The sequence below is a fragment of the Chionomys nivalis genome, chromosome 4 (genome assembly GCF_950005125.1).
Source record: "Chionomys nivalis chromosome 4, mChiNiv1.1, whole genome shotgun sequence".
In the NCBI taxonomy this organism is placed as follows: Eukaryota; Metazoa; Chordata; class Mammalia; order Rodentia; family Cricetidae; genus Chionomys; species Chionomys nivalis.
Genome location: NC_080089.1, coordinates 110,287,740 through 110,305,932, shown reverse-complemented (window position 1 = coordinate 110,305,932; position 18,193 = coordinate 110,287,740). Strand labels below are relative to the sequence as shown.

At 48.2% G+C, this 18,193-nt stretch overlaps 1 protein-coding gene across 2 annotated transcripts in view; it reads right to left on the bottom strand.

Moving 5' to 3' along the window:
* Positions 1-5,050: 5,050 nt before the first annotated feature.
* Glb1 (galactosidase beta 1) overlaps positions 5,051-18,193 on the bottom strand; it is a 93,199-nt gene continuing 80,056 nt past the window's right edge. For both annotated transcript variants that reach the window (XM_057767022.1, XM_057767021.1), the window contains exons 15-16: positions 16,422-16,676; positions 5,051-5,606 (exon numbers count right to left, since the gene is read on the bottom strand). In XM_057767022.1, coding sequence (XP_057623005.1) covers positions 5,346-5,606; positions 16,422-16,676 — 516 coding nt within the window. In that variant the 3' untranslated portion in view covers positions 5,051-5,345. The remainder of the gene's footprint in view (positions 5,607-16,421; positions 16,677-18,193) is intronic.

Below are 18,193 nucleotides of genomic sequence, written 5' to 3'. Positions count from 1 at the left end.
ACACACCTGAAGGAGTGGTGGGATCACGGGGCCCCAAGCCCCCTGAGCCTTGGCTGAGGGCCTACTGTGTGCAGGCCTTGGTTGAGGGCTTACTGGGGGCTGGATGTGCTCTGCCAGGTGCCATGGATACAGGAACTAAACATCACGTGAGGGATTGGGAACCCTTTAATCCTCTTGCCTCAGCCTCCCCGGCGGTTGGATTACAGGTGTGAGCCACCTACACACAGTTCTATTCATTTGTTTCTGAGGCAAGATTTTGTGATGTAGCCCAGGATGGCCTTGAACTTTTGAGACAGGGTTTCTCTGTGTAGCTTTGGAGCTTGTCCTGGAACTTGTTCTGTAGACCAGGCTGGCCTCAAACTCGTGGAAATCCACCTGCTTCTGCCTCCCGAGTGCTGGGTTAAAGGCTCTTGAACTGGCGGCCTTGAACTTCCTAAGTAGCTAAGGATGACCCTGAACTTCTGAGCTTCTGCTTTGCTTCCCAAGTGCTGGAAACAGAAGTGTGTAACAGAAGTGTGTACCATCATAACAGGCTCCTGAGGAAGGACCCAAGTCCTTCGGCTGCTGCTCCTTGGGCCATTGCATGATTCTAAAGTCCACAGGAAAGGGGACAGGACAGATGTAATGAAACCTGCACAAAGTCTCTTTGCTTAGCAAAATTCAAAGCAAAGAGGAAGCAGATGGGATAGACAGCACTGCCTGTCAGAACCCTGAGTGAAAGATTTCACCAACAGATAAGAAACAAAGAAACCCAGCTTGGCGATTCTCACGCCTGTGTGGGGCTGGCGGGCACGTTCCTAACCTGTAATCGGGTTCCTACCGCCTCCCATCTGGTTAGTTCACCAGGGGCCAAGACAAGCTGAAATGGCCCAAGGAAATCTCGCTGTAAAACACAGGCCAAGGGAACCCAGTGTGGATCAAGCCCTGTGCTTTGCAATGGGCAGGTACCAAACAGGAATAGGATTCGTTTCAGATCAGTGTCTCGACCTTGCAGTGAGATGGACAGACAGATACAAAATGATTGCAACTCAATACTCTTAACAGTTTTTAAAAATAACCACTATTGTCGGGTGCAGTGGCACAGGCCTTTAATCCCAGCACTCAGGGTTAGGGTTAGAAGCAGAGGCAGGCGGATCTCTGTGAGTTCCAGGACAGCCGAGGCTAAGTAGAAAGACCCTGTCTTCAAGTAAGGAAGAAAGAAAGAGAAGAAAAAAGACCCCTCTTGGGCTGGCCGTTTTATCTGTTCCATGTAGCTCTGTTGGTAGACAGTTTGCCTAACATAAACCCTGGGTTTGATTCCCAACATACCAATTATGGTAGTTTAGACTTGTAATTCAGGCTCTTGGGAGGTAGTGGCAGGGGGATCAGAAGTTTAATGTCATCTTTAGGTACATAGTAAACTTGAGGCCAGCCTGGGCTCCATGAGACCCTGTTTCAAAGACAAGAGAGGAGTAGTTGCTTTGTGCCTCTTCCAGCTTACTGCAGTGTCTTGCTACATAGCAACAGACACCTTCAAAGCAGCAGGTGAAGGGTGACACTTGCCCAGTGGGCAGGAAGTCACTGTTCCGGAGCCAGAAAGTCACTCTTGCTGCTTGAGAGCAGGAACACAGTGGTTTTAAGGAACCAGAACCCCAAAGAGGGTCACACTGTAGCCCTTGAGGCCAACCCTGGGCCTGGAGCCTTTTCCATAGGCTGAGTGTCCACCATGGCCCCGGGTCATGGTTAGAAGGTTCATTCCCCCAACCTCCAGTTCTTGGCTCCTACCATGCCTCATCACAGTCAGATTCCCTATTGCTGAACTGAATGCTCAGGCAGAAGACAGGATGGAAAGAATCAAGAAACGTGTGTGATGTTTAACTTTGTCAACTAAACACAATGTAGATTCACTTGGGAGAAGAGAGCCTTAGATTGGAGAGGTGGACTGCAATGGGTTGGCCTTTGGGCACGTCTGTGGTGGACTGTCTTAATAAATTGATGTGGGAAGCCCCAGCCCACTGTGGGCAGCACCATTCCCTGGACAGGGATCTCAGCCCAATGTGGCCAAACTGAGGTAAGCATAAGCCAACCAGCAGAGGCTCATGCACCCGGCTCCCTCTGCTTTTGACTGCGGGGGTATATGGCTAGCTTCAAGATCTCTCCTGCCACTTCCGCTACCCTGTAGTAACAGAACTGGGAGTTGAAACACACCTTTTCCCTCTTAAGCTGCACTTGCCAGCAGGGTGTTCTCACAACAAAAATGAAATCACAACAACAGAAATGAAACTGTAACAACGCGCTCTGCGGCAGGTGCTAGCTGAGACGCTCCCAGGGTTGAAGCAATCCAAAAAGCCTACCAAGCGGGGCCCACACTTGAGGAGACCAAGGCGCATAAGTGAGTCACTTTCTTGTCACCAATGGTGAGAGAGAGGGAGGGGGAGAATCTCACATGAGTTTTCATAACAAAGTCTGGCCTATTAGTGTTTTTGCTAATTTTGTTTTAACCTAGAACTTGCTGTGTGGATATAATCTTGAAGTTTGGATTCCTGCAGCCTCTACTTTTTTTTTTTTTTTTTTTTTGGATTTTCGAGACAGGGTTTCTCCGTAGCTTTTGGTTCCTGTCCTGGAACTAGCTCTTCTAGACCAGGCTGGCCTCGAACTCACAGAGATCCGCCCGCCTCTGCCTCCCGAGTGCTGGGATTACAGGCGTGTGCCACCACTGCCCGGCTCAGCCTCTACTTTTGAGTGCTAGGATTACATGGGTGCCTGACCACCTGACTATACCCTGTTTTTTTCAGTGATGGAATCCAGGGTCTCATGTGTGCTAGGCAAATCCACCGAGCCACATCCTTGGTCCAGTGACTTTTTTTTTTTTTTTTTTTTTTTTTTTTTTTGCCTGTGGAGACACTCTGAAGGTTCAGAGAGTCTGAAGGGCCTAAATTTGTGGGATGCTTCCTCAGATTTGGGGAAATTCTTTAGACTGTGGCAATATACACCTTTAATCCCAGCACTTGGCAGGCAGAGACAGGCAGATCTCTGTGAGTTAGAGGCCAGCCTGGTCTACAGAGTGAGTTCCAGGACAGCTAGAACTACATAGAGAAACCCTGTCTAGGAAAAAAAAAAACAACAAAATGTCTGGTGGGGATAATATAGAGTCCTCAGTGCAAATTTCCAGATAGCCGAGGGGCTGCTCTGACATTCAGGGGCTGGGACCACGTCACCAAAAGCCAGCTCATTCCCTCCCACTCCTGGACAGTCACCTGATGCTCCTGAGCCCACACATGGTATTGTACCATGACCTAGACAGATCCCTCACAGTGACTAAGAAGTGACTTCAGAAATTGACCTTTTATTTTTCATAGAAGAAAGAAATAAAGACCAAGACCACAGGAGATGCTTTGCTGTTCCTGTCACTTGACAAAGAACACAGGCCTGGTTGGGGAAATACTAGAACCCCAGGCTCAGATCAGTGCTAAGCAATTTCATTTTGAATAAACTGGAATTATCAAGAAACAAAAATGGACAGGCCAACAAACAACAAAATGATACCAGACCATGGAGAAAAAAAGGTCCGGGGATGTAGCTCTGTCAGCGGAGGGTCTGCCTAACACGCATGAAGCCCTGGGTAAAAATGACATGGTAGTGTATGCTTGTAATCCCAGCACACAGGAAGTGAGGCCACAAGGATCAGAAATTAAAGGTTATCCTTGGCTACATGATGAGCTCAAGGCTAGCCTGGGCTATGTGGGAACTCTGTTTTAAAAAACAAACAAACAAACAAACAAAAAAACCAAAAAAGCAAAAAGAAGGCCGTGGAGAAGGCTCAGCAGGTAAAAGCACTTGCCAAACAAGCGTGAGGACTGGAGTCTGGACCTCGGGGAGTCACGTAAAACCTGGGTGCAGTAGTGTGCATGAGTCGGCAAATTTGAGGTTCCTGTGGAGGAATGGGAGGAGGGGACAGGAAAAGGCTCAGAAGCTTCTAGGCCAACTAGTCTGCGGTATGTCGTGCGTGCGTGGACCACAGGAGATCCTGTTCCAACCAAGGTGGAAAGCAGAGACCAACACTGATTGTCCTCTGCCCATCACATGCATGCGATCACATAAGCATGTCTGGACATGGATGTGGTTGCAAATGCCTGCATGTCTCCCTCCCTCCTCCCCGCCTTTAAAGTATAGTTGAGAAAAAGGGACAAACTACTCAAATGTTTGCCATTCAGATATAATCATAGTCATTGTTTTGAGACCAGGTTACTTGTAGCCCAAGGCCTTGAGCCCACTAAAAAGGAGCCTGAAACTGCCTGGATGCCACTACCGGTGTGTAGTAGCATGCCTGGTTTTACGAAGTCTCAGGGACAGAACACAGTGCTCCCTGCATGGTAAACATGTTGTTTTACCAATGTAGCTTTATCCCAGCCCCACATTAGCAGGGCCTCAAACACAAGCAGTATATTTTATTTATTTATTTATTTATTTATTTATTTATTTTTTTTGTTTTTTGAGACAGGGTTTCTCTGTGGCTTTGGAGCCTGTCCTGGAACTAGCTCTGTAGACCAGGCTGGTCTCGAACTCACAGAGATCCGCCTGCCTCTGCCTCCCGAGTGCTGGGATTAAAGGCGTGCACCACCATTGCCCGGCAAGCAGTATATTTTATAAATCTAACATGAGCCTAGACACTAAGGCATTCCTGAGCAATGACACCCAACATGGACCTCTGACCTATACACATACGTGCATACACATGCATCTGCATACATACATGAACACACACACACACACAACCCTATTCAATTATGTAGAGCGACCATACCACCTACTTGGGGCAACTGTTAACCATTTAGGTGGTTTGTGTAACCGTAGATTTCTTATCCAGTGGAGGACACAGAGATTCAGAAACAGTCACATCAGGACCAGAAAAGCAGCCGTTTGCTAGTCCAAACCAGGACTCTCTTCTACCCACTTTGAACCTCAAGCTAGTCAAGTGGCTTTATCCAGCCTACTCAAGTCTAGTTGAGATTTAAGTCAGACCATGGAGCTCAGTACCAGCCTGATATTAACAACAGGGCCATCACCACATGAGAACAAATTTTATTCAGGAGAAAGACATGATTGTTTCAAATCAAAAGGGAAATTATTCAAGTTTTGTTCAAACTCTGCACTCCAGGTGTGCGTGTTCCTGTGAGGTCCGCTCCCTTCGGCCTTCCTGGTGGCCACAAGAGCGGGAGGCCAGGCAATGTGAGGCTGTAGAGACACCAGCAGGGTACACACCCCATACATTTATCTTCCACTGTAGCAAGTAAAGGATGACCCAAGCAGCCAGTGCAGGCCTGTGGTCCCAGAGGTTCACGGTCATCACAGGTCATCACAGGTCATCACAGCTGTGAGTCTTGACCAGACCGATCTGGAAAACGGTCACTGACGGCCAGGGAGCTGCCAATAACTGGCCTGTCAACGAACTCCACGGTGCACAGCTCTGAGGTCCCATCAGTGCAGGGTGCTCGCTCCAGCTCCAGCACCGTGATGTTGTTTGGGGCCGAAGTCGTCAGGATGTGTCTCGGCACAAACAAGGTCACTTGGGGGCCCCGTGCGGGCCAGTACCGACCAAGGTTAAAGCCGTTGATCCACACTTGACCCTGAGGAGAGAGAGAAACCATCAGCCGTGGAAACACTAGTAGCTGAAGGGGCAAGAGGGGCCCCATCGAGTCAGGCTGAGGATCGGGCACCCTCAATCCTGCATCCCACTATCTCATGTTGTAAGGGAAGACTGGCAGGGCTTACCCCAAATGACAATCCCTACTGCAACAAAAATGCATTTGGGGCCCCAGTCTCCAGAAGCTAGCGGCTTCAGTCCTGGGGCACCTCAACACATTCTGTGTCTATCCTGGCTCCCAGGTGTTGCCCGTCTGTACAGCAGCCCTGCCACAGCTTCCTCGCCCTCCAGCAAGTGAGTCTCTGCTTCCTGCCCCACAGAGGGGCTTAGCTATGCTGTCTGATGTGCATAAAGCCCACAGTCGGAGAACCGTCCTCCAAACAACGCAAGATGACTGTGTGAGGGTGTGTGGGGCGGGCGCTGCCATCTCGGCACTTGAGTGGCTTACGGCAGAAGGATTGCTTTGAGTCTGGAGCTAGCCTGGGCCATATAGTGAGCTTAAGTCACAGAAAGGGAAAAGATGAGTATGGGGGCGGGGCCTACTCAGCAGAGTGTCCGTGTCATTGTGTTTATGTAGCATGGATCTTCATAATAAATATTGGTCTTCATAATAAATATTGGTCTTTATAATAAAATCTCAGAGTCAGCTATCAAGGGGTGAAAGTTGTAGGATCAGAGAAGCAGAGCGGCAGCCTCTAGAGTTCTCACCTCTACCAGTGCTAAGACCAAAGGGGCGATCCTGTCCTCAGACTGCCTCCTCAGACTGCCCTGAGCTCCTGTCTCCTCCGGCCTTATGTTCCTCTCTCCGTCTAGCCATATCCCTTCCTATCTCCACCTCCTTAGTGCTGGGATTAAAGGCGTGTGTCTCCCAAATACTGGAATTAAAGGTGTGAGCCACCACAGCCTGGCTCTGTTTCTCTTTTAGACTGGATCAATTTCGTGTAGCCCAGGGTGGCCTCGAACTCACAGAGATCCGCCTGCCTCTGCCTCCCAAGTGCTAGGACCAAAGGCATGCACCACCACTTTCTGGCCTGGCTTCCCGTCTTATTCCTCCCACTTCCTAGCTGTCTGTCCTCAGGCAGGTCTCCACTTCAGTTTTCCCATCCCAGGGACAGTGACAACAGAGTCTACAGTCTGAGAATGATCCCCACAGCAACCTAAGATGAAAGTGTGGGCTTTGCCATTTCAGCACATGGGAGGCCCCAGCAGGAGGACTGTTGGGAATTTCTGGTGGCCACCCTAGCACCTGGCGCAGGGGCTGTGCTCCTGGATGGATCTGAGCAGCTCTCTTACGACACTAAAGCAAAGCTCGCTGCGTGCACGGCCCACAGAAGGAGGTCAGCGACTCATAACTGCCTGTCTGTTGGATTAAGTCATTTAGAAAAGGGTAGCAGTTTCGAAGTTCTCAGAACTGCTCTGCTCTTGTTTTTACCATGGGATCCGTTATCTCCCTCTGTCCTGAAAGGCAGAAGCCATAACAGTTTCCCCAGCTTTTATCAGCTCATCTCTGCTAGAGCCTTTGTTTTCAGTCTTAGAGACCAGCTCCTGATTTCATTTGCCATGCATTAGTTTTGACAAATTTTTTAACTACATGTAACCGTACATAAACAGGCTGGGAAGATGGCCCAGTGGGTGACAGCCCTTGCTGGACAAGCGTGAGCACCCAAGTTCAAATCTCCAGCCGTCATGTGTCTTAGAGCAGCCGCCAGCACGGGAGTGCAAAGGAGAATGTTTTTTCAGTTTTTAAAATAAGCTAAAATAACGTCTACTCTAAATCTTTTGATTACATTTGTGTGTGTGTCACGGCACATGTTGTGGTCAGAGGACAACTTGTAGGGGTCGGTCTTCCCCTTCTACATGTGGGTCCGAGGGATTGACTGAGGTTCCCCAGGCTTGGTGGCAACCACCTTCCTCACTGAGCTATGTCACTGTGAATCAGATTTAAAGATAAACAACAGCACTGACTGAAGACAGGGCTGAGGTACGGAGGGAGGCCTATGATTTCATCAGGACATACTCCACCATCTCTCCAGCCTCCCAGCCACGCTCCACAGGGAGCCTGTTTCATCTGCATCATCAACTTGGCTGGAGGTAGAATCATCATGAACACACATCTCTGGAGGTTAACTATAAGGCAGTTTCTATACATGTTTAACTGAGGAGGGAGATCCACCCTGAGGTGGGCGGCACCATCCCATGGGCTGGAAAAAAGGAGAATGTGGGCCAAGCACCAACATTCCCCTCTCTCTGCTTCCTGTGGACACGGTGTGACCAGCTGCCTTAGCACCTGCCACCAAGCCTTCCCCACAGCGGAGGACTGTACTCTCAAACTGTAAATCAAAACCAACTCTTATTGCTATTTATTTATCAAGATGAGGTCTTACTATGCAGCTCTGTCCAGTCTGGGACTCACTATATAGGCTAAGTTGGCCTCTAACCAGAGATTGGCCTGCCTCTGTCTGCTAAATGCTGGGATAAAAGGTGTGCACTCTTCTTGCTTTTTTTCTGGTATGTGTTAAGAACAATGAGAAAGTAACTAATACAGAGCCCTAGTTGGTGCTGTGCCTATGAACTGCAGTATGGTCTCTTCCACTGTGTGAACACGCACACATGGCAGCCAGCCCTGGAGGCACCCACTCCAACTTTCAGCTTCCCTACCGCGTTCCCGCCTCTGCACCTCCCCAGCTGTCCATGCTCATCCCGGGACCACACCTTCCTCTATTACCTGAACACCCACACTTGCTCATCTTGCCTGAGCACCGGCACGTCCTCAGATCTAGTACTGTTACCAGACGCAGTCTCCTGAGCTCACAGTTCACAGCTGCAGTCCCATGTACCTCCTCAGAGGGTAGGGCCATGACCTCTGCATCTTGGCCTTTCTAGTCTAAGTCTTTAATCTTTCTCCTCTTCCAAGTTATTACCAATGTTGGGTATGTCATTGGTTTGGTGACAGGTCTGTCAATCACTTGGAGACTATAGCACAGACTTGCTATAAAAAAAAGACTTTGTTCATGTTATTTGGGCATAATCTAGCACTCATACAAGGGAAAAAATACATACATGAACATACACTATTGTGCATACTACATAGATATTCAAAGTCTACTCAGCTAACTCACTAGGTCATGTTTGCTGATAATTCTACTTGAGACATGGTGAAGAGGGGCTGGAGAGACGGCTCAGCAGTTAAGAACATTGGTTGTGCTTGCCAGGGACCGGGGTTCAGTTCCCAGCACTCACATGGTAGCCCACAGCCACCAGTAGCTTCGGTTCTGGGGGATCCTATGCTCTTGTCCCCTGACCTCCATGGGAACCAGGCACACTTGTGCACAAACAAGAAAGCAAAAACTCACACAGATCAAATCAAAGGTTGACAAAGTCCAAACGAATGAAAAGATACAGCGAAGAGGCGACATAGAGCCCTAATGGACAGTTCCACTACTCTCAATGAAGAGTAAGAGTTAGGCTGGGTGGTGGGGGCGCACACCTTTAATCCCAGCACTCTGGAGGCAGAGGCAGGCGGATCTCTGTGAGTTCGAGGCCAGCCTGGTCTACGAGAGCTAGTTCCAGGACAGGCTCCAAAGGTACAGAGAAACCCTGTCTCAAAAAACCAAAAAAAAAAAAAAAAAAAAAAAAGAGAGAGAGAGAGAGAGAGAGAGAGAGAGAGAGAATTTATTTACTTTTTTGGGGGGTGGTGGTGATATACATGCCAAAATCATGTATATGATTTTGAGGAAAACTTGTGGAAGTTGGTTCTCTCCCTCCAATATAGCTCAGTAGAAGGACTCTTGCTTAGCAGACTTGGCTAGCCTAGGCTAAGTGTGAAATCCTGTCACCAAAGACCAAGAAGAAAGAAATATGCTAAAGTTATTCTTGGGAAATCCAAAGGTTTATGTTAATGAGGTGACTTCAGGGGTTTAGGGACAAGCATTAATAACAAAAGAATCAGTGGCTTAGGGGTTGTCCCATGGCAGCCCCAGCTTCTATGGTCCATGAAAAAGCCTATCTCTGACCATCTCAACCCCAGCACACTCCTGCCCTCTGCTACTAATGCTAAGGTGACAGCAATGCTGAAATTCTTGGAAGTGCCTGACCTACTTCTCAGTTGATCATATAGATCTTTACACTCAAGTGTGTGTGTGTAGGTGTGTGTGTGATGTGTACATGTTTGCGTGTGTGTGTATATGTGTGTGTGTGCATGTTTGCACATGTGTTTTAACTTACCTTGATAAGGTCAATCTTCTGAGCAGTATTTAGAGTGCCGCTTCCTTTCTTTTAAAAAAATTATTTATTTTTATTTCATATATGCATTGGTATTTTGCCTGCATGTATGTCTGTGTGAGGGTACTGGATCCCTTGGAACTGGAGTTACAGGTGAGCTGTCATGTGGGAACTGAACCTGGGTCCTCTGAAGAGCAGCCAGGATTCTTAACTTCTGAGCCATCTCTCCAGACCCTAGAGTGAAACTTTCAATACCGTCTTTTGTTTTGTTTCTGTCTGAAACAGAGTCTCACTATGTAGACCAGTGTGGCCCGGAACCCAGAGATCTACCTACCTCTGCCTCTGGAGTGCTTGGCAAAGGCGTGCACCACCACACCTGGCCCTCAATCCTGTTTTAAGATCTTCAGAAATTCCTCTAAAAGTGAAAATAGACTTAACATCGTGGCACAAGACTTTAATCCCAGCACTCAGGAGGCAGAGGCAGATGGATCTCTGTGTCCCGGGCCAGGCTGGTCTATGTAGCCAGTTCGAGGACAGCCAGGGCAGCATAGTGAGAACCTGTCTCTAAAAACCAAAAATAACAAACAAGGGTCGATAAATTAGACTAAAAGGAAGTCTAGGTACCTGGGGGGACTCAAAGTGGGAAACAGAGGTCAAGCCCCAAGGTTAAAGGTTCTCACTCCTAACTCATGACACACTGTGCTGGGTGAAGCTGAGAGAAAGCTTGATTTTATGGGGTGAAACACAGGGTGGGGGTGCAGGTAGAGCTAGACCGTAAACTGTTCCCCTGGAATACACAAGGGGAACTGACTGCTTCCTTCCCAGACCTGGTGGCTGGCCGCAGGTGCTGCACTTAGACTCGCCCAGGGCTTAGTGTAGTAAAAGGAAAACAACTTTTTGGTTTCTGTGTATTTTAGGAAGTATTCCGTGATAACTGTCATTACCATAACAAACACCCAGAACATTCAACTCAGAAAGAAGAAAGGTTTGGAGGTTTCAATCCAGGATTGACTGACAGGCAGGATGCTTTTGTGTTCCAGTAAGGATTGGAGGGTTGAAGGGAGGGCTTATTCTTTTTTTTTTTTTTTTTTAAATTTCACTTCTATATTTCAGAAAACCTACTTGAATACACTTTGAAACAAGAGTACAACAAAATAGAATATACTTCAAATGTTGAATATACAAACTATTACAGTTCAAATCTGAACACTGGTACTTTCCCTCTTAAACATCAACTAAAAAAGAAAAAAGGAGGAAAAAAAAGGAGGAAAGAAGGAAAAAGAATGAGAAAGAAAACAAAGACCAGGTACTAGAGCTACCTGACGAGTTCATGCTGAGCCTGAATTTCCAAACGCCAGGAGAACTGATGCTGATGTGTCTACTAGTCGCCAGGGCTGACTTGAGTGACGCAGGTATGTTACAGTTAATTTCTTCAAAATTAAGAAACCAACAGACTTAAACTACCATATAAAAGGTTACATGTAAATTCTATAACAATACTGTGCTAGGCACAAGATTTAAAAATTTTTTTTCTTTAATAAAAAAGCTTTACACAAATAAGCCATTAGCTTATTTCAAGGAAGAAAACCGAAAAGCTGGTATGTACCTGGAGGATGACCTTGACCTGACACCTCTTCCTCTCCTCTGCTGTGGAACAATCTTTGTACACTGTAAATTTGTATTACATTGGTTAATAAAGAGCCTACTGGCCTATAGCTGGCTAGGATGAGTTTGGGTTGGAGAGCTAGACTAGGAGGACTCTGGGAAGAAGACAGGCAGAGTCTGAGGAGTTGCCAGCCAGACGCAGAGGAAGCAGGATGTGTACAAAATGAGGTAAGAAGCCTTGAGCCACATGGCAGCAAATAAAGGAATAGAAATGGGTTAATTTACAATGTAAGGTATAAAAATCTGCCTATACTACTTTTTAAAAAAAAATTTAATCATTATGTATATAGTGTTTTATCTGCATGTACACCTGCCAGCTAGAAGAGGGCACAAGATCTCATTACAGATGGCTGTGAGTCACCATGCGGTTGCTGGGAATTGAACTCAGGACCTCTGGAAGAACAGCCAGTGCTCCTAACCTCCGAGCCATCTCTTCAGCCCTTGTTTTTGTTTTTTGAGACAGGGTTTCTCTGTGTAGTTCTGGCTGTTCTGGAATTTGATTTATAGTCCAGGCTGGCCTCGAACTCACAGAGATTCCTTTGACTCTGCCTTCCGAGAACTGGGATCAAATGGGATCAAATGTGTGTGTTACCATATCTGGCCCACGACACTCTCTCTCTCTCTCTCTCTCTCTCTATATATATATATATATATATATTTACTGTTGCTTTTTTTTTTTTTTTTGAGACAGGGTCTCTCTAAATAGTGTCTTAGAACTTACTATGTAGACCAGGGTGGCTTTGAACTCCTAGAGCTCTGCCTGCCCCTGCCTCCCAGGTGCAGGGATTACAGCACGCACAGCTTGTCATATATTTTAATGTCATCTGAGGTGGAGAAGAGCAGAATAAATGCCACTGCCTCTGCACAATAGGCACGTCACCATGACTCATGCATCTGACCCATGACCAAAGCCCTAGAGGACACGCCTCTCTGAGGGAGTCCACCGTCAGCGGGGACATGGTGCAGACAGGGTGCTGACCTGTGTGGACAGATAGGTGTGCCTGACCCCTTACCACTGATATCCGCTGAGCATGCTTGCTTAACCAGAAAGCCACATCCGACCCCAGAAAAGTCAGAGGAATCAGAACTGATGCTTTTATCTCATGAATCAAGTTTACCAGTGATTTCATTCACTAAACAATGTTAGTTCCTTTGTAACAAATGGAGAAGGAGCCAAGTGGCCCTCAGCAGGGGCCTCTGAGGAGGAGGAAGACAGAGGGCCAGTGAGCATAACCTAGTCTGAGAACTGCTCAGGCTCAAGGGATCAAAGCCCCCTCTACGCCCATACTCTCTGTTAAAGGGCTCCTCGGCACAAGCTGGGGATAGGGAGTTGTTCTATTTGTGTTCATGGAGGGTACACATGGAGACATTTGCTTGCAGGTGTGTGTATGGGGACCGGAAGTTGACTTCGACCTCCCTCCACTATTTTATTAACATATTTAATTTCATGTACATATCTGCCTAAATCCACAGATGTCCACCATATTTGTGCCTGATGCCTATGGAGGCCAGAAGAGGGCATCAGATTTCCTGGAACTAGGAATGCTGATGGCTGGGAGCAACCATGTGGGTGCGGGCATAGAACCCGGGTCTGAGTGCTCTTAACTGCCGGGCCATCTCCAGCCCCTCACCATTACTTTTCACCCTGTTTTCTTTGGAGGAAGAGTCTGTTCACTGAACTTAAAGCTGATACACTGACTGGCCAGCAAACCCCAGGAGCCACCTGTCTGTCTGTGCCACCTCCTAAGTGCTGGGGTGTGCTACCATACCTGGCTAGCTCAAGGTTTCCAAGGTTCTCCCGTGTTGTAACATGTATGCATTTCATTTTTTTTATATTTATTTATTTATTCATTTATTATGTATACAATATTCTGTCTGTGTGTATGTCTGCAGGCCAGAAGAGGGCACCAGACCTCATTACAGATGGTTGTGAGCCACCATGTGGTTGCTGGGAATTGAACTCAGAACCTTTGGAAGAGCAGGCAATGCTCTTAACCACTGAGCCATCTCTCCAGCCCCCTTCATTTTTTTTTTTAAATTGCCAGATGATTCCACTGCATGGATGATCAAAGTATAAATATTCCTCGTTAGCTAGACTTTCGGCTTGTAACCTTCTGTTGACAATCACGGGCGGCACCACTGTGGACATGTGTGCGCACACTTGGGTATTTTAAGTATATCAGGTATAGAAATGCAACGTAAGACTGAGATTAGCCATGGGAGTGCAGATGAGGAGCCAGGCCTAGGGCTGGGGCACAGCGATCTGTGGCCTTCCGTGTTCTGTGCAAGGATGCTGGCCTTTTAGTTTTTAAGGGGTAATGTCCTTAGCAGTCTTTAAAGATGTAACATGTCAGTCCACACTCACACACACACATCACCCGTGCATTGACAGTAATAACACACCTAGTGAAATAAAATCAATCAAGCAAAACAAAACAAAAACAAGGTGGAAGGCTTCTTAAGTGTGTTCATACGTGCAGGCCGGAGGTCAACCCAAGGTCCCGTGTAGCCCAGGCTGGCCTTGAGCTTGCTACATGGCTAAAGATGACCTTAAGTTTATGATCCTCCTCTCTACCTTCTAGTGCTGGGACTGCACCACTTTGCCTAGTTTTACGTGGTGCTGAGGTCGGAGCCCACTTACACGCGACAAGCCTCTATCAACCAGGCTATACCCCCAGGCTCTTAGGGTTAGGGTACTGCTGTGGGTGGCCAGGGCTAGTAGCTGGACTGCCAAGGCCAGGGATTTTGTGCTGGAACTCAAGTAACAAGAGAACATTCTGTGGCACGGCAGCTGGAGGAAGGCTGGCAGAGTGCTAGGCACAAAGCCAAGCTCGGTAGCCCGCACAGGCGAAGAGCCACCTCGCCAAGGTGTCCTTCCCCCTTTCACTTCTCATTTAGGTTCCACTTGGAGGGAGAGAAAGCAAAGATGGCCTGGGAGGCAAAGTCCCTGCGGGTGAGAGTCAGGGCTGCACATCCTGTTCTCAGGTCCTAGAGCCCCCCAAGATGTTGCCTCTTTGCTGCAAAGCAGAAGATAGCAGAGAGGAAAAGGTCAATGAGCCGCAGGCAGAGAAAGTGGTAAGAACAGCGGTTTGGCTTCCAGGAAGAAGGCAGGCAGAAGAGGGCCTTCCTCCTCCAAGAGTGAGGGTGGAGGGAGTCATCTGGAAGTGGGAGCAGAAGTGGTGGCGCACGCCTTTAATGCCAGCACTCGGGAGGCAGAGACAGGCGGATCTCTGTGAGTTTGAGACCAGCCTGGTCTACAAGAGCTAGTTCCAGCACAGGCTCCAAAACCACAGAGAAACCCTGTCTCAAAAAACCAAAAAAAAAAAAAAAAAAAAAAAAAAAGAAGTCCCACCTGGAGGTCAGAAAAGAGGGGATCCCCGGGGGCTGGGTGGAGAAAGGCCATGCTTACGAGGCAGGCGGAACTTCAACTGAGGAATTTCTCACGATTGGGGTCTTCATAAAGCACTGTCGTGAGCCAATCAGTACCCAGTCGCTTTGCCTTTTCTCGATTCCTGCGTCTCTTTCTGCACAGTTGTATATTAAACACTGCCTGCTCTCGCTAGTCTCCTAAGTTGTTATCTGATTTCCCACTCTACATTATATCAGAGGCTAACTTTAAATTTTTGATTCTCCTGCCTCCAACCTCTCAAGGACTGCTTTTCCAAGTGTGTGTCACCATGCCTGGCTTTTTATTATACTTTTTAATCTACATTTTTTCCAGTTGTTAATTAATTTGTCACTAAAAACTTTCCCCACCCTTCCACCTCAGCACCAAGACTTTCTTTCCCCGAGACAGGGTTTCTCTGTGTAGCCTTGGCTATTCTGGAATTTGCTCTCTAGACCAGGCTGGCCTCAAACTCAGAGATCCATCTGTTTCTGCCTCCCTGAGTGCTGGAACTAAAGGTATGTGCCACCACCTCCTGGCATCACTAAGAAAATTCAATGCATTTATTGCCAAGTTCTCTTTAAATAATTCTCACAAGACTTATTTTATTGCATGTGTCTGTGCACCATGTGTAAGCAGCAACCGTGAAGGCCAGAAAAGGGCATCAGATCTCCTGGAACTGGAGTTACGGACAGTTAAGAGGCACCATGTGGGTGCTGGGGACCAAACTTTGGTCCTCTGCAAGGGCAGTGAATGCTCTTAGCTGCTGAGCCATCTCTCCAGCCCCATTATTATTATTATTATTAAAAACCAGGAAGCCCTGGCTGTCCTGGAACTCACTTTGTAGACCAGGCTGCCCTTGAACTCGGAGATCCACCTGCCTCTGCCTCAAGCGCTGGGATTAAAGGTGCGCCACCACTGCCCAGCCAGGTGTGCTGGTGTGCAACTGAGGTAGAGACAGGAATGTCAGAAGTTCAAGGTCATTCTTGGCTTACATAGTAACTTTAGGGCTAGCCTGAGCTACAGGAGAACCTATGTAGACAAACTGCTCCTTTCATAAACAGCATCTGAAGATCCTGGGGATGGGGCGATGGATGACTCCACGGCTGAGGGAGCCTGCCAGCAAGTCCAGTGACCTGAGTTCAGGACCCACATGGGCTGTGCTCCGAGCTCCACATGTGTGCCTCGCGGGTGCCTATAAACATGCACGCAAATGCACACCATAAATAAAATTAAAACAAACAAATAAAAATAAATAGGCTCTAGATCCTCCTGGAGGAAACAAGAGAGTGAGCCGCCATTCACTGAAGGAAGTTATCAATCAAAGAAACAGGACAGAGAAGGATTCCTCCACACTGGACACTGGGTCCTTTTAGGTCTGCCACAGTCCTGGTCCTTGAGTGTGACCTAGCAGAAAAGCCTCCCACCGTCACACAGCATCCTGTTAACAGTCTTCAGGTTCCTTCTCTGACACTGAGAACCAAGTGCTCGAGCCTTGACCCAACCTCCTTCCGTGAAGACACATACCTTGGTCCACCCAGGAAACTGAATGAAGGTGTCCTGTGGCAGGTCTGGGATGCCCGAGGGAATGGAGAAGTTGCCCACATAAAAAGTGGGGAGCGTGAAGTTGGAAGAGCCGAAGGTCAGGTGTCCATCATGGCGGCCCTCACCATGGGCCTCCCAGCCCCCAAGATGGCTGCGTACTGCAGCCTCAGTGTCCAGGGGAAAGATTGTCCAGTTGGTGAGGATACTACAGTTGAGGGTCATGTTAGAAATCAAACCCTGTAAAGGAAAAACACATAAGCATGAGCTAGCAGGGAAGGAAGGGACTCATGGGTTTCACTGAATTCCTGGGAGAAGAAGCAGGAGGTGCGGCTCAGCTGTTTGTACAGCCAGGTGACCCAGGTCAGGCCGAAGGTGCTGTCACAACCTGGCAGGAATGCAGATAAGTCTTTTTTTTCCAGGATGGGTTTCTCTATGCAGCCCTGGCGACCAAGCTGGCCTCCAACTCAAAGATCTGTATCTGCCTCGGGAGCCGCCATCGCCCGGCTCTAAAAAGATTTACTTCTACTTGTGTGTGTCTGGGCTGTGCGTGAGCGTGTGCGATCGTACACGCATGTAGGTGCCCGAGGAGGCCAGAAGAGGGCATCTCTTAGCACTGAATCCCCTGGAGCTGGAGTTACAGGCACTTGGGTCCTTGGATCCAAACTCGGACCTTTCTCAAGTGTTCTTAACCCCTGAGCCACCACCTCTCCAGCCCAAAGAGACACTTATGCCCCTTCCTTTGACTGTCAGACAACTGAGACAATGGACCCCCTAGGAATTGGAATTTCCTTGAAAATCTGCTGGGAGAAAGAAAGGCTGAAGCCTGGTGTCCTGAGAGAGAGCGGGAGCTTATCTCCCAGGAAGAGAGGCCACCAGGTGCTGACTAGTAACAGAGCATCCTGCTGGATGGAGATGGGTCAGTGATTGATGGGCAGGATCACATTGTTGGCCAGCCGCTTAGAGCATCCCTAGCCTTCTATGTAAACCTAAACCACATATTAGGATTCTGAGGATGGAATGGGGTTGGGGTGGAGTGAGAGAGGGGATGTTATTTCTTTATTCCTGTTCCCAAACAGCCACCCTCCCTGAACAAATCTTTCTGCTTTTTAGTGTCTATTGTCTGGTTCCGGTTTACCGCTTTTTGGGCAGCTGCGCTCTGGCTCCTACAACTCCTGTAACGACAACTTGGTGGGGGAGAGGTAACCTCCTTACGCTCTGGCTTCACCACAAATCACCACGAAATCACCCTAATTTCTGTCTCTAGGGCAAGTAGGTGTCTCTGAGGGAGCCCTTGAGCCTGAATGCCCCTACTTTCAGAATTCTCTAGATCAGAAGGAAAAAATAAAGACCAAGGAAAAGGAGAACGAATAAGGAGGGGAATCTAGGAAGATTCACCCCAATGCAGAAGGTAGGGGTCAGCCTCTGCTCCTCACACCAGCCAGGGAGACAGCCTTGATCCTGAGTGTCTGAGCACCTGCCCAGCTGTGAGGGCCACACCTGTGGAATTGTAAGACTGAGAAAAGGGGAACCCACAGAAACAGCTGGCCTGAGCTAGTGGGAGCTCACCAACTGACAGAGGGGAGCCTGCATGGGACTGAACTAGGCCCCCTGAATGTGGGTGACAGTTGTGTGGCTTGGGCAGTTTGTGGGGCCACTGGTACCCTAGTGCATGAACTGGCTTTTTGGAGCCCATTTCCTATGGAGGGATACCTTGCTCAATCTAGATACAGGGAGGAGGGCCTTGGTCCTGCCTC